The sequence below is a fragment of the Pseudophryne corroboree genome, chromosome 6, assembly GCF_028390025.1.
Source record: "Pseudophryne corroboree isolate aPseCor3 chromosome 6, aPseCor3.hap2, whole genome shotgun sequence".
Taxonomy (NCBI): domain Eukaryota; kingdom Metazoa; phylum Chordata; class Amphibia; order Anura; family Myobatrachidae; genus Pseudophryne; species Pseudophryne corroboree.
Window position 1 is genome coordinate 388600147 of NC_086449.1, and position 22022 is coordinate 388622168.

General features: G+C 44.4%; 1 protein-coding gene across 1 annotated transcript in view; it reads left to right on the forward strand.

The window, feature by feature from the left end:
- LOC134934579 (uncharacterized) overlaps positions 1 to 22022 on the forward strand; it is a 157004-nt gene that overhangs the window by 104507 nt on the left and 30475 nt on the right. The window contains exons 5-6 of the mRNA XM_063929987.1: positions 11069 to 11302; positions 17127 to 17206. Coding sequence (XP_063786057.1) covers positions 11069 to 11302; positions 17127 to 17206 — 314 coding nt within the window. The remainder of the gene's footprint in view (positions 1 to 11068; positions 11303 to 17126; positions 17207 to 22022) is intronic.

The window sequence follows — 22022 nt, forward strand, 5'->3', positions numbered from 1 at the left end:
CTCGCCACACTGTCGGTAAGCCGGCGGTTGGGCTCCCGGCGCCGGTATGCTGATCGCCGGGAGCCCGACCGCCGGCATACCATACTGAACCCCAATAGGACATATCAGTACTTTTGCTTGAAGGGTAAAATAAAGACAAACTTGAAGCAAGACACAGAAAAATAAAAACAAACAAAACACAGAAATAATCATTGAAGAGAAATAAATTCCCTGCAGCCAACAGGCATACAGCAGACTTCCGGGGAAATATACTTAAGAGTCCTCAGGCGGTACAAAGTCACCACACAAGGAATCTGAGCGAGCAGAGATTGGATACGGGGAAGGGAGAGGGGAGGGGGTGTGGGCTCCAAGGAGCCACAGAGGGAAAAAATATGATATAAATCCCACCCCTTCAAACCACTTCAATACAAATGAGTACATTATGGAAAAAGTTGTAAGGTGGGGATACATACTACCAATAGTCAGACCAGCACCAAAACAGAAGAGAATTAAAGCGAATTAAAATTCAATAATTGCAATAACGAGAAACAGTAGATAATAAGAACCAGGAGTACCCCTGTAACAAGAGGGTACACATCAAAAAAAGAAAACACCACACAAAAATGCCACTCAGGTATTATAATAGATTCATACGATACCAATACTTTCCAAATCAAAGCGGCAGAACATAAGCAAACTGTATATGGGAAAAGAAAATCCAAGAAGGAGAAACGTGTCGAAAAATGCAGCATTTTTCAAATGTCCACAAGGCTCAGATGTTATCAATATATTCAATTTGAAAGGACTAGTAAATGAGGATGGGAGAGAAATGAGCAAGAAAATATTCCCAGCAAATGATGCAGTAGGATGTCAGTCCTTGTTGGTCATTCTGATAGGGGAGCCTGTAGCAGACTTTACTTGGGCTTCATCGCATAGATAATCAGACGCCTCATCAGGGGTAGAGAAATCCACGAAGGAGTCCGCCATGAAGAGACGAAGTCGAGCGGGATATAGGAGGGCAAAACGTCTGTTATATTTAAACAGTTCTGAGCAAAGACCAGAAAAAGCCTTCCGGGCACAAGTGGCTTTGGTCGAATAATCCTGAAACAAAAACAACTTGTGGCCTTCCCAGGTAATAGACTGATTGTGCCTGGATGCATGCCAGAGTGCCTCGCGGTGAAGGAAATTTAAACATTGGAAATGTAGTAATTCTGGGTCTCGAATCTTTACCACTTCTGGGAGGCCCAATGCGGTGTGCTCCCTCCATGACCATATCTGCAGAGGAATCACTCTCATCCAGTAAATTATGCAGAGATTGGGTAATACAGTCAGTCAGAGAATCACCTTTAATTGACTCAGGAAGATCCACTACTATCCTCAGATTGTTCCGACGTGAATGATTTTCCAGGTCATCCATTTTACTGCGCTCTTGCACATGCTGTTTGTACAAAGACTCATACTGCTGCTTGAGCACGGTTACATCATGTAAGGTATCGCCAAGCCGATTTTCTGTGATTTGGACCCTCTTATTGAGTTTCACAATGTTATTATTAGCTTCCATTAGTGCCTGCTTGAAAGAGTCTGCCTGTTGTTGCATCAGGGGAGCCATAGTCTCTCTTATAGCTTTCACAATGTCTCCATATGCAGCTAAAGCTACAGGCACTCCATCCACAGGCTGAGGGACAGGAGAGGCATGGAGCATTGCTGGGAGGGCTGCAGGGGATCCAGGCTGTGAGAAGACAGCAGCAGGAGTGGCATGCACAGCAGCCGCAATCGTGGGAGCCGGGCCACCATTTTGGATAGGCGTTTTTGTTCCTGGCACTGGAGCTGTTGCCTGGATGGTATGAGAGTGGGGAAATACCTCTCCATACACCGGGGAGGTGTTCCCCTGATCTTTGGTGGCGCTGGTCAGGTCAAAATTGCCCTCAGAGGGGTTAAAACTAGAGATGTGCGGCTGTTTTGTGTTTTGGTTCTAATTCCACTTTCATGTTTTTGGTTTTGGCTTGGTTTTGCCAAAACCACACTTTCGTGTTTTGGTTTTGGATGATTTAAAAAAAAAAAAAAAAAAACATAACAGCTGAAATCACAGAATTTGGGAGTAATTTTGCTACGGTATTATAAACCTCAATAACCACCATTTCCACTCATTTCCAGTCTATTATGAACACCTCACACCTCACAATATTGTTTTTAGGCCAACTGGTTGCACAGAGGTTGCTGGATGACTAAGCTAAGCGACACAAGTGGACAACACAAACACCTGGCCCATCTAGGAGTGGCACTGCAGTGTCAGACAGGAGGGGCAGATATAAAAAAAGGCCCCAAACAGCACATCATGCAAAGAAGAAAAAGAATTGCAATGAGGGAGTTGTATGACTAAGCCAAGCGACACAAACAATTGGCACATCTAGGAGTGGCACTGCAGTGTCAGACAGGAGGGCAGATATATTTAAAAAAAAAGGCCCCAAACAGCACATCATGCAAAGAAGAACAAGAATTGCAATGAGGTAGTTGTATGACTAAGCCAAGCGACAAAAACAATTGGCCCATCTAGGCGTGGCACTGCAGTGGCAGACAGGAGGGCAGATATAAAAAAACGCCCCTAACAGCACATGATGCAAAGAAGAAAAAAAGGTGCACCGAGGTTGCTGTATGACTAAGCTAAGCGAAACAACCACCTGGCCCATCTAGTAGTTTCACTCAGTGGCTGAATGTCGAGTGGGCCACAATTGTTCGGTCCACTGACAGCATCTCCAGCATGCTCCAGTCACTTTTAAAAAAATCTGCAATTGGTGGACTTATACGGCAGTACCCCAGGACTAATACAGCAGTACCCCTGGACTCATGACAGTGTCAGACAGGATGGCACTTTTCAAAACCTAGGCCCCAAACAGCACCTCATGCAAAGATGTCAAAGAGGTGCAATGAGGTAGCTGTATGACTAAGCCAAGCGACACAAACAATTCCAACTGGAATTATACATCCAAATCACTGGAATTAATTGGCAAGATCACTGTAATTATACTTCCAAATCACTGGAATTAATTGGCAAGATCACTGTAATTAATAATTATATGTCCAAATCACTGGAATTAATTGGCAAAATCTCGGCATCGCCTGCCTAGTGAAGTTGAATTTAGATGGGATTTGTTACCGGGGACACAATATCTCCATCAATTGTCTAAATCCCACTGCACTAATGGCGGATACCGGACGCACGTCTAACACCAACATAAGCGTCAAGGCCTCAGTTATGAGGGCTTCCATCGGCTTGTGAAGCTGAACCACTAGTCATGAACATAGGCCAGGGCCTCAGCCATTCCTTGCCACGTAAATGGCATATTGGCAAGTTTTTAAGTTTCTTCTCGGACGATTTAAATTTCTTATTTTGGTTCTTTTTACTGAACTTTAGCTTTTTGGATTTTACATGCCCTCTACTATCATATTGGGCATCGGCCTTGGCAGTCGGCGTTGATGGCATTTCATCATCTATGTCATGGCTAGAGGCAGCAGCTTCAGCACTAGGAGGAAGTGGTTCTTGATCTTTCCCTATTTTATCCTCCAAATTTTTGTTCTCCATTATTTTTTGGGAGTTATATAAGACAATATGCAGAACAGGAATGACTGGAATGACTGATGGCCAGGACAATACCACTGGCCTGATGCAGCACAACACAACAACACTGTAAGGGACTTGTTGTTGTTGTTGTTGTTATTATTATTATTATTATTATTATTATTATTATTATTATTATTATTATTATTATTATACGGCAGCAGTGGACATATAGCAGCAGCATATACCACTGTGACTGCCTCGTCACTGGAATGACTTATGGCCAGGACACTACCACTGGTCTGATGCAGGACAACACCGCACCACTGAAAGGGACTTGTTATTATTATTATTATTATACGGCAGCAGTGGACATGTAGCAGCAGCGTATACCACTGTGATTGACTCGTCACTGGAATGACTGATGGCCAAGACACTACCACTGGTCTGATGCAGCACAACACAACACCACTGAAAGGGACTTGTTGTTATTATTATTGCACGGCAGCAGTGGACATATAGCAGCAGCGAATACCACTGTGACTGACTCGTCACTGGAATGACTGATGGCCAGGACACTACCACTGGTCTGATGCAGCACAACACTGTAAGGGACTTGTTGTTTGTTGTTGTTGTTTGTTGTTGTTGTTATATGGGTTGTTATATGGCAGCAGTGGACATATAGCAGCAGCGTATACCACTGTTACTGCCTCGTCACTGGAATGATTTGTGGCCAGGACACTACCACTGGTCTGATGCAGGACAACACAGCACCACTGAAAGGGACTTATACAGCTACACTAGATATATGGCAGCAGAGGACACCACCACTGTGATTGGTCACTGGACTGATGCACAAGAGACTTCCCCTGGTCTAATGCAGGACAACACAGCACCACTGAAAGGGACTTATACAGCTACACTGGATATATGGCAGCAGAGGACACCACCACTGTGACTGGTCACTGGACTGATGCTGCACAAGAGAGACACTACCCCTAGTCTGATGCTAGACAACACCACAAAACTGCAAGGGACTTATACAGCAGCCAGCAGCACTGGGGACATATAGCAGCAGAGAACACCAAAACTCTGACTGGCTGGACTGATGCAGCACAATACACTGACTACACTGGAGTGGACTGAGCAGATGGCCGCGACGCGCGGCTCCTTATATGGTATCCAAACCCCGCGAGAATCCAACAGCGGGATGATGATGTTTTGCCTCGTTCGGGTTTCCGGGTCAGGTGGGAAAACCTGAGCCGGGCTCGGAACCGGGCTCAGAGCGTAAGGTTCGGTACGGTTTGGTTTTCTGAGAACCGAACCCGCTCATCTCTAGTTAAAACAGAGTTCCTGCTGCAGCTTGTGAGGAGCTCGGCTAGGCAGCTTCCATGTCTGTTGGGGGCGTGGCCAGAAGTCCTCTACCAGGATTATTTTTAGTTCCCTTTTTAAAAAAAGGCACTACCTTAGCTATGCGCTACTCCTTTGGTACCATGCCTGATATAATTGAACTATGGAAAATCAAGTATAGGGGTTTTGTTAGCTGCAACCTAAGCTCCATAGTAACCCTCGGATCAAAAACCATCTGGGCCTGTTGATTTATTAATCTTTATGTTGCTTAGTCTCTCGAGGAATACATCCTCAGTTGAACAAGCATCAAGCCAAGAGTCATTACCTTCACTATCGTTATGCATTACTCTCACTGTCTGATTCTCCCTGGTGAATACTGAGGGGAAAAAAAATAGTTCAATATTTCAGCTTTTATTTTATCATCGGTTATCAAAGCTCCCAATTCATCTTTTAATGGGCCTACGATCTCCTTCTTTAACCTTTTACTGTTTATATATTTATAAAACTTTTTAGGATTGGTTTTACTCTCGTTTAGAATTTTATTATTGCCATTATTACTTTTTTGCATTTTTTATTGCATTCCTTATAATGCTGAAATGACTCCTCCCCTTCATTAGATTTAAATGTTTTGAAAGCATGCATGTTTTTAGCCATTGCTTATTTGACCTACTTATTAAGCCATATTGGCTTATGCTTAGTACTCTTGCGTTTACTGCTCATGGGAATGAATGTGAATATTGCTATCAAGCAACCCTTTTAAAGCTACCCACATTTTCGTTGTGTCCTTGCCATGAAACAAAACTTCCAAGTCAATGTTGTTTAATGCCTGTCTCAGAATATTGAAGTTAGCTTTTCTAAAGTTAAATGTTTTAGTTGTTCCCTTATACCTAGGCTTTTTGAAACTGATGTCGAATGTGATCATATAGTGGTCACTGTTTCCCAAGGTCTCCCCAACTTTAGTGTTTGATATAATGTCCACATTATTGGTAATAACTAGGTCCAGAATAGTTTTACCTCTAGTGAGTGGATCTTAAATGGTTGACAGCTAAAGTTCTCTTTCTACTGGCTATTGCTTCAGCTAGAAGAGTTTCAGATTTAGGGGCATTGTTATGTCGCCCTCCTTTTCTGATTTTTTTGATCCAGATAGAGCGGTTCTCAGAACCAAATCTGGGTATCTTCCTAAGGTGGAGTCTAAATTCCACCTTAACAAAGAAATTGTAGCCCTGGACTTCCAATGGCCAGACCTTTCTGCAAGAGATGCATCGTTGGACATAGTCCGTGCCTTAAGGATCTACGTGGATTGTACCAGTGCCATCAGAAAGACAGACACTCTCTTTGTTCTCTATGGATTTCACAAGAGAGGATGGCCTGCTAATAAGCAGACACTGGCGAGGTGGCTTCGGATGACGATTTCAGAAGCATATTTTCAAGCTGATCTCCCTGTTCAGGCTAATGCCTCTGCTCACTCTTCTCGTAAGGTAGGTCCATCATGGGCAACACAACATGGTGCTTCAGCAGAACAGATATGTTATGCAGCCACATGGTCTTCCATTAACACATTCATTAGACATTATGCTTTGATACCTTTGCCTCTCAGGACGCTGAATTCAGGTAAAGGATTCTCCTGTCCAATCAGGAGTGTCCCCACCACTAAATTTGCTGTGGGACATCCCAATGTTACCCTGTGGATACCCTGTGTACCCTGCAGGAGAAATATTTGTTATGGTAGACTTATCATTGATAACTGTATTTCTCCTAAGTCCACAGGATACACAGGGATCCCACCCTGATGCACCGTTCCTTTAACCTACTAACCTCTTCCTTCTTGTACAGAAGGGTGTGCATGTGTGTGTTCTTCTCGCCTGATTAGGGCTCTCTATGATGCTCCTGCCTTGAGCTTTGGAAACAACTGAATTGCCTGAGCCAGGAGGCGGGGATATAGGGACAGGCCCATTGCATTCTGGGAGGCCGAAAGCTTTGATTATTGGTGCCAATCTGCTGTCGCTACCTTATATCGCAATGTTAACCTGTGGACTTAACGAGAAATAGAGTTATCAACGGTAAGTCTACCATAATGAACATTTCCCTCAAAATTCTACACACAATACCCCATAATGACAACATGAAAAAAGTTTTTTGGAGATTTTTGCAAATTTATTAGAAATAAAAAACTAAGAAATCACATTTACAAAAGTATTCACAGCCTTTGCTCAATACTTTGTTGATGCACCTTTGACAGCATTACAGCCTCAAGTCTTTTTGAATATGATTCCACAAGCTTGGCACACCTATCTTTGGGCAGTTTCGCCCATTCCTCTTTGCATTACTTCTCAAGCTCCATCAGGTTGCATGGGAAGCGTCGGTGCACAGCCATTTTCAGATCTCTCCAAAGATGTTCAATCGTATTCAAGTCTGAGTTCTGGATGGCCCACTCAAGGACATTCACAGAGTTGTCCTGAAGCCACTCCTTTGATATTTTGGCTGTGTGCTTAGGGTCGTTGTCCTGCTGAAAGATGAACAGTCACCCCAGTCTGAGGTCAAGAGTGCTCTGGAGCAGGTTTTCATCCAGGATGTCTCTGTACATTGCTGCATTCATCTTTCCCTCTATCCTGACTAGTCTCCCAGTTCCTGCCGCTGAAAAACATCCTCACAGCATGATGCTGCCACCACCATGCTTCACTGTAGGGATGGTATTAGCCTAGTGATGAGCGGTGCCTGGTTTCCTCCAAACATGACGCCTGGCATTCATGCCCAAGAGTTCAATCTTTGTCTCATAAGACCAGAGAATTTTGTTTCTCATGGTCTGAGAGTCCTTCAGGCACATTGTGGCAAACTCCAGGTGGGCTGCCATGTGCTTTTTTACTAAGGAGTTGCTTCTGTCTGGCCACTCTACCATATAGGCATGATTGGTGGATTGCTGCCGAGATGGTTGTCCTTCTGGAAGGTTCTCCTCTCTCCACAGAGGAATGCTGTAGCTCTGTCAGAGTGACCATCGGGTTCTTGGTCAACTCCCTGACTATGGCCCTTCTCCCCTGATCACTCATTTTAGATGGCTGGCCAGCTGTAGGAAGAGTACTGGTGGTACCGAACTGCTACCATTTACAGATGATGAAGGCTACTGTGCTCATTGGGACCTTCAAAGCAGCAGATATTTTTCTTTACCCTTCCCCAGATTTGTGCCTCGAGACAATCCTTTCTCAGAGGTCTACAGACAATTCCTTTGACTTCATGCTTGATTATTGTTCAGACATGCACTGTCAAGTGTGGGACCTTATATAGGCAGGTGTGTGCCTTTCCAAATCATGTCCAATCTACTGAATTTACCACAAGTGGACTCCAATTAAGCTGTAGGAACATCTCAAGGATGATCAGTGGAAACAGGATGCACCTGAGCTCAATTTTGAGCTTCATGGCAAAGACTGTGAATACTTATGTACATGTGATTTCTTAGTTTTAAAATGAAATTATTCCATTTCAGAATAAGGCTGTAACATAACAAAATGTAGAAAAAGTGAAGCGATGAGTATACTTTCCAGATGCACTGTATATATTGGCCGGGATGTAATGAAGTCTGAATTTGGCAGCTGTGCAGGATGCCGGCTGAACTCAGACTTTTTTTTTAAAGGTGTAATCATTTACAAGACTAACGTATGCCTTGTAAATGATTGCCCCTTTAAAAAAACGTCCGAGTACAGCAGACATCTCACACAGGAGCGGATCTAGGCATGGGCAAGCAAGGCGGGCGTCCGGGGCGCTGCGGCACATGGGCGTAGTCACCCGCCGCCCACCCGCACCCCGCATCCCGGCTACAGCAAGCACCGTGGGCTGTGTGGGCGCCCGCTGCAGCCGGTGCCATTGTCAGACCCTAGAGGTCATAATTGACCTCTAATGTCTGTGCAGCGCTGCTATGGGAGAGACATCATGACGTCTCTCCCATAGAGAGGAGCTGGCTGCCAGAGACGGAGCAGCAGCAGCAGCAGCGGTCGGGAAGCAGGAGTGGGGCTGGTGAGTATTGTGGTGTTTTTTGTGTGTGTTTGTAAGCGGCGCTACAAGGGGGCATAACTACAGGGGCACAACTACTGGGGGCACAACTACAGGGGGGCACAACTATGGGGTCAAATCTACTGGGGGTACAACTAAGGGGGGCACAACTACAGGGGTCATAACGGCTGGGGGCATAACTGTGGCTACGCCTCTTCCCTATGAAGCCACGCCCCTATTTTTTTGGCGAGCACCTTCGGCACGCACTATCCCTGTTTTACCTACTGGGAGGGGTGAAATGGGGGGGCACCAAAGGAAACTTTCGGCCTGGGCGCCACAAGGTCTAGAATCAGCCCTGATCTTGCATGGCTGCCGAAATCGGACTTCATTACATCCCGGCCATTATCTTTTTATGTACATGTTCTAGCAATGATTCTTTCTTTATCCAAGATAGAGTGTTATACCTGCTGTATTATGGTTAAAAAAATGGGTGTAATTGTAGATAATATACAGTTTGTATGACTATAAACCTGCTGCCAGTGCCAACCTGCAAGCATCTTGTATTTTTTTTATTTTTAAATTTCAGTTTTTATGCTTTTTTATTGTCATTTATTCAGATTATATTAAATATTTTTACAATCTAATATTATTTTACACGTTATTGTTTTTATGAGTTAATATCATAACAGTAGTATAGAGTTTTAGTAGAAGCTTATTATGCGAATCCTTCTATGCACGGTGATAGCTTTAGTACCTAGTGACTAATGTAGCATTCGCATAACATTGTAGTACATTCTCATATACTGTAAGCATAGAAAGTATGTGTTACAAGTTGCAATACATACTGTAATAGTGTAATTACAGTGTCAAATGTCTATTCACAAGTGTGATGTTCACACTTGTGAACATCACACTTGTGTACTATATAGCAGTATATAGTAAAAATTTAAGCAAATTAAGTGTCTTATACAGTACACAAACTAATATGTACACTCACAGTAGTTGCATACACACAACTGAAAGTTCCCAGCAGCCCTGTTTGATTGACAGGGCTGCTATATGTCTCATCTTACGCTAGCAAATAAACAGTGGTAACCATGATTTTGGGGTCCAACACTGTTATAGTGCTACCCTTGTGTGTATTCTCCATATAGAAACTCCCCTTGCCTGAATTTTCCGATAGTGGCACCCCTCTCAGTAATTTTCCTATACTGCCCCCCCCCCCCGCCCCTTGAGTGTATTATGTTTACTGAGCTCCTCAAAAATGCCCTCCTGGATATCCCTTATTCTGTGACTTACCCTTAATCTTCGGGAAGTCTGGGTTGTGAAAAATCAGGATAACAGGCGAAGGACTAGGGGCCAATTTGAATTTCCTGTTAGCATAATCCCATATAGACAACAAGCAGGAGACTATTGGGTGAGAAGCAACATTCCTAGGATGACTTGACCTCGGAAGCCAGAGGGAGGAAACCGTGGCTAGACCCAATTTGTCAGCCTCAATAGTAGCCCAGACCTTTCAGTGCACCAGGATTACACCATTGTACACAATGTGCAAGTTGTGCAGCTAAATAATACTGTTTAAAGCCAAGAATACCCAACCTACCACTATGTGTGAGCTGTTGTAATAACTTTGAGCATATCAGATAGTGTTAATTCGTCTAGACAAAATGGGAGTTGTGGAACTTTAAAAAAATTAAAGGCACAGGGGGAGGGAATAAACATTGGAATGGTTTGGAAAAGGTAGCGGAGCCAAGGGAACACACTTGTCTACACCAAATTCACTCTGCCTAGCCATGAAATAAAGTGGCTAGACCAAGAATTCAAGTCAGATTTTGATTTTCTGCTAGTGCCATTTGAACGAGAGAGATGCCTCCAGAGAGAGTTTGGTTGGCCTAGGAATATAGAAATCAAGCACTTCTCTCCTGCTACTGTAGCATTGATTTTATAGCCTGAATAGCCAGAGTAGAGATCGATCTGAGAGAGGATAGGTTGCAGGGAGTGAGTAGGGTTACTTAGAGATAAGTATACATTGTCTTAAATGAAGGGATGGAATTGAACAGAAATGTGGAAATGTTAATGCTGACTTACTCTTAACATGCCACAACTGATTTTCTGGTTTATATGTTACAGTACTATTCTTAATATTATATGTAAAAGTCAGTATTTGTGGGCAGCAAATATATTGTATGTTTGTTTTCTTAGAGCTCAAGCTTTACCCAGCTGGTACCTTCAAAATGTATAGCTCGGATCCAAGATTTTCGAAAAACATTGGCACTGATGTGCAGAGCATCAGAGCTGAATCAGGACAAAGCCATACTTATCATGACTAACAGCCAACTCCCTGACCAGGACGCATGGCAAGAGAAGGGCTCACCGATGCAGTACCTAAGCGAAGGCGTCTTACAAACCAAAGAAAGTATTATATGTATTCCATTTGTAAATCCAACTTACTTTTGGTCCTTCACAGAAAATGGACAACACAGTGTTAGGCTTTATGGAACACTCTGTAGTTGCAGTTACAGTATTGTACCCTATGTCAAGTATGAATAGTGATTCAGATGCTCGTTACTAGAGATGTGCGGCGGGCACTTTTCGTGTTTTGTGTTTTGGTTTTGGATCTGGATCCTCGCTTGTGTTTGGGATCTGGATTGGTTTTGCCAAAACCACCCTTTCGGGTTTTGGTTTTGGACCTGGATGATTTAAAAAAGAATATATATATATATATATATATATATATATATATATATATATAAAAACGGCTAAAATCACAGAATTTGGGGGTAATTTTGATTCTACGGTATTATTAACCTCAATAACAATCATTTCCTCTCTTTTACAGTCTATTCTGAACACCTCACAATATTGATTTTAGGCCTAAAAGTTGCACAGAGGTCGCTGGATGACTAAGCTAAGCGACACAAGTGGGTGGCACGAACACCTGGCCCATCTAGGAGTGGCACTGCAGTGTCAGACAGGATGGCACTTTTAAAAACTAGGCCCCCAAACAGCACATAATGCAAAGAAGAAAAAGCGGTGCAATGAGGTTGCTGGATGACTAAGCTAAGCGACACAAGTGTGCGGCACAAAAACCTGGCCCATCTAGGAGTGGCACTGCAGTGTCAGATAGGATGGCAATTTTAAAAACTGGGCCCCAAATAGCACATAATGCAAAGGAAAAAAAGAGGTGCAAGATGGAATTGTCCTTGGACCCTCCCACCCACCCTTATGTTGTATAAATTTGACATGGACATTTTAAACAAACCAGTCATTTCAGCGACAGGGTCTGCCACATGACTGTAGCTGAATTGAGTGGCTTGTTTGGGCCCTCACAAAAAAAGAAGCAATTCATCTCTCCTTGCACAAACTGGCTCTACCGAGGCAAGATGTCCTCATCCTCATCTTTCGATTCCACACCCCTTTCAGTGTGTACATCCTCCTCCTCACAGAGTATTAATTTGTCCCCACTGGACTCAACCATCACAGGTCCCTGTGTACTTTCTGGAGGAAATTGCTGGTAAAGGTCTTCCTGGTAGATTTTATTATTAATTTTGATGAACATCATCTTCTCCACATTTTGAGGAAGTAACCTCCTACGCCGATCGCTGACAAGGTTTCCGGCTGAACTAAACACTCTTTCGGAGTACACACTTGAGGGGGGATGGGGGGAGGGGGGGGGGGGGGGCTACATAGCTAAAATAAAGCCAGTTTGTGCAAGGTCCTCCAAATTGCCTCTTTTTCCTGCCAGTATACATACGGAGTGTCTGACATGTCTACTTGGATGCTGTCACCTATATAATCTTCCACCATTATTTCAATGCTGACATCATCATATGCAGTGACAGTATACATGTCTGTAATCGTTGGCAGCTCCTTTAGTCCGGACCAGATATCAGCACTCGCTCCTGACTGCCCTGCATTACCGCCAGTGGGTGGGCTAGGAAATTGTATCCTTTTCCTCGCAGCCCCAGTTGCGGGAGAAAATAAAGGAGGAGCGGTTGACGGGTCACGTTCAGCTTCAGTTGACAATTGTGTCACCAGCAGATCTTTAAACCTCTGCAGACTTGTGTATGCCAGAAAGAGATACACAATGTAGGCTTTAAACCTAGGATCGAGCACGGTGGCCAAAATGTAGTGCTCTGATTTCAACAGATTGACCACCCTTGAATCCTGGCATAGGGAATGAAGGGCTCCATCCACAAGTCCCACATCGCTCTGTCTTAGCTCCTCCTTCAATTTCTCCAGCTGCTTCTGCAAAAGCCTGATGAGGGGGAATGACTTGACTCAAGCTGGCAGTGTCTAAACTGACTTCACGTGTGGAAAGTTTGAAGGGTTGGAGAACCTTGTACAACACGGAAATCATTCTCCACTGTGCTTGAGTCAGGTGCATTCCCCCTCCTTTGCCTATATCGTAGGTGGATGTATAGGCTTGAATGGCCTTTTGTTGCTCCTCCATCCTCTGGAGCATATAGTGTGTTGAATTCCACCTTGTTACCATGGGTGGTCTTCAGTTTGCTGGCGGCCGGGCTCCTGACGACCAGCATACCGGCGCCGGCATACCGACAGCTTTTCTCCCTCTTCGGGGTCCACGACCCTCGTGTAGGGAGAATAGATAGCGTGGAGCGCGTGGCACATGCAGCAAGCCCGCAAGGGGCTCATTTGCATTTTCCCAGCTGTCGGTAAGCCGGCGGTTGGGATTCTGGCGCCGATATGATGGCCGCTGGGAGCCCGACCGCCGGCATAACATATTACACCTGTTACCACCTCTTGCTCCCGGTGATGGCAGGGCAGGTTCAGGAGTGTTTGCTGGCACTCCAGTCTTCGGCACGCAGTGGCTGAATGGTGAAAGTGGCCCGCAATTTTTCAGGCCACCGACAGCATCTCCTGCACGCCTGGAACGAGCTAGCATTTGTGAGATGCTGCTACTGGTGCCGCTGCTGTTGTTGCTGCAGGAGGCAATACATCTACCCAGTGGGCTGTCGCAGTCATGTAGTCCTTAGTTTGCCCTGCTCCACTTGACCACATGTCCATGGTTAAGGGGACACTGGGTACAACCGTATTTTTCAGGAAACTGAGGACACTTTTCTTAATGTCCCAGTACAGTCCGGGAATCACTTTCCTAGTGAAGTGGAATCTAGATGGGATTTGGTACCGGGGACGCACTACTTACATCAATTGTCTAAATTCCACTGCACTAATGGCGGATACCGGAAGCACGTCTAACACCAACATAGCTGTCAAGGCCTCAGTTATCCACTTCGCAACAGGATCACTGCTGTCATATTTAATCGTCCTCACAAAGGACTGTTAGACAGTCAATTGCTTAGTTGAAGTAGTACAAGTGGTCTTCCGACTTCCTTTCTGGGATGATAATCGACTCCCAGCAGCAACAACAGCAGCAGCAGCAGTAGGCGTACCACTCATGGATCCTCTGGAGGAATCCCAGTTAGGAGAGGACTCGCCAGTCATGTCAGTGACATGACCTGCAGGACTACTGACGTTCCTGACTGAGGAGGAAATTGACATTGAGGGAGTTGGTGGTGTGGCTTGCAGGAGCTTGGGTACAAGAGGTACAAAGGATTTAGAGGTCAGTGGACTACTTACGCTCTTACCCAAAGTTTCTGAACTTGACAATGACTTCTGGTGAATGTGCTGCAGGGGACGTATAAGGGAGAATGTTACCCCTACTTATTACGGATTGACAAAGGCAACACACGGCTTGACACCTGTTGTCCAGATTTGTGTAGAAATAATTCCACACCGAAGAGGTGGCTTTTTTGGTACTTTGCCCAGGCATGACAATGGGCTTATTCTTCCCACAGTCAACAACTGTCTCCCCCCGGTCCCTGATTTAAACAAACCACATCACCATCAGAATCATCCTCGTCAACTTCCTCCTCAGCGCCAGCAACACCCATATCCTCATCCTGGTGTACTTCAACAGTGACATCTTCAATTTGAATATCAGAACTTGGACTGTGGGTGCTCCTTCCAGCACTTGCAGAGGGTGTGCAAATGGTGGATTAAGCCACCTCTTCCTGTTTAGTGTTGGGAAGGTCAGGCATCGCAACCACGGACACACTTGGACTCTCCTTGGGGATTTGTGATACCATCTTAGAACGCACAGTTCTTTGCTGTGGTTTTGGCAGCTTAACTCTTATATTTCAAGCGGGAGGATGAGGGCTTCTATCGTCATGTGAAACTGAACCACTAGTCATGAACATAGGCCAGGGCCTTAGTCGTTCCTTGTCGTAAATGGCATATTGGCAAGTTTACGTTTCTCCTCAGACCATTTAAAAAAAAAAATTTGGGTCATTTTACTAAACTTTGGCTTTTTGGATTTTATATTCCCTCTACTATGACATTGGGCATCGGCCTTGGCAGGAAGACGTTGATGGCATTTCATTGTCTATGTCATTACTAGTGGCAGCAACTTCAGCACTAGGAGGAAGTGGTTCTTGATCTTTCCCTATTGTATCCTCCAAATTTTTGTTCTCCATTATTTTTCTGAAGTTATATAACAATATGCGGCACAGGAGAGGTTATCCCTACAACATGCAGGGCAAACCCTGTAAAATTATTTGGATTAAATATTAATAACCCCTTTATTTGGAGTAAATAATATACAGCACAGGATAGCACCACTGGACTTTTACAGCAGTACCACTGGACTAGACTTGTACAGCAGTACCACTGGACATATACGGCAGTACCACTGGACTGGATTTATACAGCAGTACTACTGGATTTATATGGCAGTACCACTGGACTGGACTTATACGGCAGTACCACTGAACATATACGCAGTACCACTGGACTTATATGGCAGTATCACTGGACTTTTATGGCAGTACCACTGGACATATACGGCAGTACCACTGGGCTGGATTTATAAGGCAGTATCACTGGACTTATACAGCAGCAGAGGGACACCACCACTGGACTGATGCAGGACAACACAGCACCACTGCAATGGACTGAACTTATGCAGCAGCACTGGACATATGACAGCAGAGGACACCACCACTGTGACTGGATTGATGCAGCACAAGACACCACCACTGGACTGATGCAGCACAAGACAGCACTGGAATGACACACCTAAGACAGAGCAGGTCGCCACACCACTTTCCCGCACTGAGGAAAGAGACACATCCTCTCGCTACACTCTCCAGGACTGGAGTGAAAATGGCGGTGACGCGCGGCTACTTATATGGAATCCAAATCCTGCAAGAATCCGACAGTGGGATGATGACGTTTTGCCTCGTTCTGGTTTCCGAGCCTGTCGGTAAAACCAGAGCCGGACTCGGATCTAGGCTCGGGACGTGAAGTTCAGAGGGGTTCGGTTGTCTGAGAACCGAACCCGCTCATCTCTAATTATTATCGTATTGTGCAACACTGTTGGGGAAATTAAACCGCTGTTTGGATTACTATAATTTCCTAGTGGGTGGGAGTCGGGAGGACCCAAGAACAATTCCATCTTGCACCTCTTTTCTTTGCATTACGTGCTGTTTGGAGCATTGCTGACTGTCTTCTTGTGTAGACAACAAACATTTGTATAGTTTTTTAAACTGCCACCCTGTCTGCCACTGCAGTGCCATTATGTTTCCTAGATGTGCCATGTTGGAAGTTTAAGTGCCACTTGTTTGTGCCACCCACTGCTGTCGCTTAGCATAGTCTGTGATTTTAGCGGTTTTTATTATATTTAAAATAAATATACAGATCCAAAACACGAAGGAAATACAGGTCCAAAACAAGAACCCACATCCCGAGATTTGGGTCGGCACACATCTCTAGTATATGTATTATAAATGCTGCCCAGATAGAGTCCTGACAAATAGGGCTACTCATGTCCTAAATGTGCACATATAATGATCCAAAAACTTACCCTAGGGAGTCCTATTTACCAGATGAATGTACGGCATAAATGCATGTGGTCCCTTAGTGAGGATACATGTAAAGTAAAGTTCCAAGCTGTTCCAATGTGTGGTTGGCGCTTAGCAAAAGAGATATTCCGATTTGCACTTACGAAGTATTACCGGAGTGGTTGCTGCAGATCATGTAGATGGCAGTAAGCTGGTAGTTGGGTCTTATACACAATAAACAGGGACTTCCAAGTGGCAGGCAGTGACAGGCCATAAGCCCCTAGCACATTTTACCTATAACTGAAGAAGCCTCTGTTAGAGGTGAAATGCATTAGGTCTCTACAGTATTTACATTTCTCTGCTACATTTTACTAACAATTTGTATTTGATTTCTTCAGAAATTACGAGAGCCTGGGAATCCCTTCCAGTTGCCGCCTCTGAAGTCCACAACAGTGGCAGCTGCAAAAAAGAACTACAGGTTGGAAAACATTACAGTTTTTACTCTCCCCCCACTCGCTAATTTTTCATCATATCCAGTGGATGACGTCAATTAGCAGTAGTGGTTGAGACAATATAGTATCTCTCTATGGCCCTCATTCCGAGTTGTTCGCTCGGTAAATTTCATCGCATCGCAGTGATTTTCCGCTTAGTGCGCATGCGCAATGTCCGCACTGCGACTGCGCCAAGTAAATTTGCTATGAAGATAGGATTTTTACTCACGGCTTTTTCTTCGCTCCGGCGATCGTAGTGTGATTGACAGGAAATGGGTGTTACTGGGCGGAAACACGGCATTTTATGGGCGTGTGGATAAAAACGCTACCGTTTCCGGAAAAAACGCGGGAGTGGCTGGAGAAATGGAGGAGTGTCTGGGCGAACGCTGGGTGTGTTTGTGACGTCAAACCAGGAACGACAAGCACTGAACTGATCGCAGATGCCGAGTAAGTCTGAAGCTACTCTGAAACTGCTACGAGGTGTGTAATCGCAATATTGCGAATACATCGTTCGCAATTTTAAGAAGCTAAGATTCACTCCCAGTAGGCGGCGGCTTAGGGTGTGCAATACTGCTAAAATCGCCTTGCGAGCGAACAACTCGGAATGAGGGCCTATATTCTTTAAATATCAATAGTACCCCAATTAGGAACATAATACCTTGATTGGCAACTTACGGCCACTACATTACATATTAATGGTATAACTTATTTTCCGTTTTAAAGTTGGGCGCAGGAGGGTCCTGGGTGCATGTTTTCCCTGCAATACCATATGGCATCAGGGACAAATCTAACTCCCCATAGGACCCACCAGTGACCACTATAACTGTATTTTCAAGGGACGACGACAGACAGTAGAAGTGGCGAGACGCTAGTGTCCCACTTTACTTATACATGATGTGGGTATATCATAAGGATAAAAATATAAGCTGCACTCCTATAAACTATTAGAGAATTTCTTCTTGTTCGGATGTGTCAAAGTCGAAAAATATCGTTATTCTCATGCCTTGTACTAACCCCATGCGCTTGCCCGCTGCTCGTGCACCCACTCCCCCGTGCGTACGCATCCCCTCAGGTTGTGTAAGGGACGCTCCGACGTCTCCTGCGCATGGAGATGTGTATCTACGGCGGAGTTTGCAAGCGTCTAGCGGGCGATTCAATCGTCACATAGTTAATCCAAACAGTGCATTTTGTAGGTTATGGTCTCATTAATAATATCAGTAAGTTTGTTTAGTGTAACTGGTTTATGGACAGAGAAATCCCTCTTTACATGATACGAAGGGTCAGACAGGTTTTGAGCAGTGGTGTTTAGTATGCAACGGTAGAGTATATTATTAGAAACATTCCGGGAATTGGTTTGAGAGAAATTATTCGCTCCTTCGAATAGTTATGTCTATAAGAAGTTTATGGACATTTGCTATATTTGCAGTTCATTATCCATGCGGCGGGAATCCTGAGATTCCCTCCCACCTGAGCAGTATGAAATAGTCACAGCCCACCTGTTTGAATCAACCTATGACCTTTTGTTATAATGTAGGGACAGATTCCTGTGTCCAATGAACAATGAGATTGTAGGCCCCTTTGTAGTGTACTGTATGCAGTGTATATAAGGCAGCCAGCTTGGGCCAGCTCAGTCTACTCTCCACAAAAGGTTTTCATCACTGACTAACTTGAGAGCTGGTACCAGGACTGCGCAGCGATCATTCCCCAGTGTGTAAGTGTTTCTCTGTAACCAACTTGTTCTCTGTTTGTATTTGCCATACTCTCTCTCTCTCTCTGTTATTGTTACGCTGTTGTATATTGTATATGTTTAGTTATTTTGTTTAGATATTGATGTTAGTCTGTAGTGTATGAAATGTTAACTGTATTTTCCCTTTTTACATAACTAAATCTTGTTAGTAAAGGTTTTGGAACCTTAGCAAGGTATTGTGTGTTTATTACATTGCTGAGGGTATTCGGAGCGTCTCAATCGCTCAAGCAGCTTTTATATTAACAAGGTTAAGAAGCGTTATATCATTACAGTATAAGTAAATCCCTTCATTGTGTTGCATACAAGGTTTACGGTGTGTCATCCTGTGAGCGTCTGCGCCGCTTTTTTCCTCTAGTGGGCACGGCGTCCGCTACGCTAGTAGCGTAGCATTACGGTACTCGGACCGCCTATAGCGTGCTCGATACCCAGCGTAAGCCGTGAGCGAACGTGTCGCTCGTGCATCTCAACCACGGCCTAGCGTCTGCTACGCTAAGTGCGTACCCTTACGGTACCCCGTACGCCCATTGCGTACTGAGTCTCTTACCAATATATAGTGAATGTTATAAGATAAATATTTAGCTTTATCAATTGGCGGCTCGTCCGTCCTCCACATATCCGCTCTAGCGAACACAAGCAGACTTTATCTGTCAGCAAAGGGCGGGAAGGCGTATCCCTTTGTATCCGTGTTGGTGGTGAGGGATACGGTAGTGCTGACTAGATAAGCGTCTGCATCGCTACGCTGTAGGAGTGCTGGTGGAATCCGGAACCGGAAGGTAAGAACAGTACGCTATTGTCTTTTAAAACTGTTTTATTTCTGTTTGATACGCGTTGCGTACGCAACAAATGCACACACCTGTATTTGTCATTTGTGTAATTTCAAATCTCGCCTTCCTGTTTTGCCATTTATCATTGATAACGTGCTGAGAAAGATTTGTTGCTATTGGTAGTTAAAAGTAAAATTAATACGTAAAGGAGTAATTTGATAAACACGCACACGGCTTGCCTAAGATACAAGGAAGTTCTGTGTGGTGTTCAGTAAATGATTACAGTTAAAGATCATTTACATTGATATAAACGTGTTACTTGTGTTACTGTGGACGTGTCTGGCATGTGTACACGTGTCCCTAACAAAGGGCAGGACAAGCGTACGCGAAGCAAGGGCTGACGCACATAGCGTATATTACGCAACGGAGCGTATGGGTACGCCCACGTAATACAAATCACACGATAGTATTGTTTTAGTAGGCGATACGGAGGCAACGCGATAATAGCGCAAGTCAATCTCAGTGTCCTAAATTTTAGCGTAAATAATCCTTCTCTTGTAACTCCTTTCGGGACTAGACTGTGATACTGAATGAAAGGGATTTCTGCGCAGAAACGAAAGTAAAGAGTATAGGAGGTGAAAGAGTGTGTATACATATATATATATATATATATATATATATATATATATATATATATATATATATATATAAAAGTTTCTCATTTTTGGGTGGAATCACAGGAAATCGAGTTCTCGTGTGGTACATACGTGCAAGTGACAGCACGGTGGCTTGGGAGGCATCCCTTGTTAACATATTAAAATAAGAGCATTAGAGATAACGGACCAGGAGGTCCAGAGACAGACCAGGAGGTCTAGGTACAGCGGACTAGGAAGTCCGCTACAGATAAGAGTCAAGAAGCACAACACCAGGAGGGTTGGTGCAATACCCATATAGGCCATTAAGCTCTGGCTGAAGGAATTCGCAGCCGAACTTTTCGATTCCACTGGTTGTTCCACACATAAGATTAGTTGCTTATGTGCAGAACGATTGTACCGCATGTAATTGTGTGCATTAGTTAGTAACTTGACCCAGTACCATTTGCGTACGCTAGAGGGGTCATAAATGCTATTTGTACATTCTAACGTGATTTGTGTAATTTTTTTTATTTTAAGGGAGGTTCGCTGGTCACTCAGGAATTCTCCAGCAACTGATGTTTACTGGGAAGGGTTAAGTGCTCTTCGGATCACACCCACATGTTCCAGTAAATAGAGGTTCAGGTCGCAGGGGCCCTAGGTTGAGTACGCCAGCGCTAAGGCAGTGTGTGGGCGTATTGGTCGACGTGGGCGGAGTGAGTGGAGGTACTCTGTAAACTTTCACCGTCAGTCTACCCCGGACATCTTGGTTTTTGTAAGGGTTCGCTGAAGACCCTGATTTGAAGGTCAGAGGTAGCGAAAGCAACACCTGCAAAGATGGGGGCCAGTTGTTCAGGTAGGGGGCGATCAACCCTGGTCCAAGTTGATTCAGTAAACCGACCAATCGGGTCGGCAAGGTATATCATGTGTGAGAAATACGGTTCACACACAGAGGTTTTGTGCGATGAATGGGAAAGAATGACTGTGCATGAAGGGGAAAAGTTCCCACGGGTAGGCAGTTTTAGCCCCGAGGTGTTACAAAATCTAAGGAGAAGGATATGTCTCATTAAATCTGCAAAGAGACGGATCAAACATTATGATTATTTACAATTATGGCAACAGGAAGGTGAAATACAGAGAGGATTGGCTCAAGCGGCTGGATCTAACCCTATCAGAAAACTGATAGCCACCGCTCCACCACCACCATACATAACGGGAGAGAAAGTGGTTACAGAGAATGGCACACTGGTGTATGATAAACATGCACTTAGTAACTGTATAGATGTTAAGAATAATGTAACTAAGATTGTTGATGCTAATACTAACTCGTGCAAGCTGTACCCTGTTTTAAACTTTCCCCAGGATTGTGACCAAGAGGATGAACCCACAACAATATCGGCACTCTCTCTAGCAGCCACCATAGCAGAAACAACAGTGGGCACGTCCCAACCAGTAAGAGCAGTATCAAAGGCCCCTAGTGGAGGGACAGGTGAGGTCGTATCAACTGGTTGCCTTATTGACAGATGGGAAGGACCATATCAAGTCTTATTGACCAGCACGACAGCATTGAAGGTTGCCGAGAGAGAGAGACTTGGGTCCATTCGTCTCATTGTAAAAAGGTTGCTGACCCAGAGAGGTCCCGTGATAAAGAACAGACGGT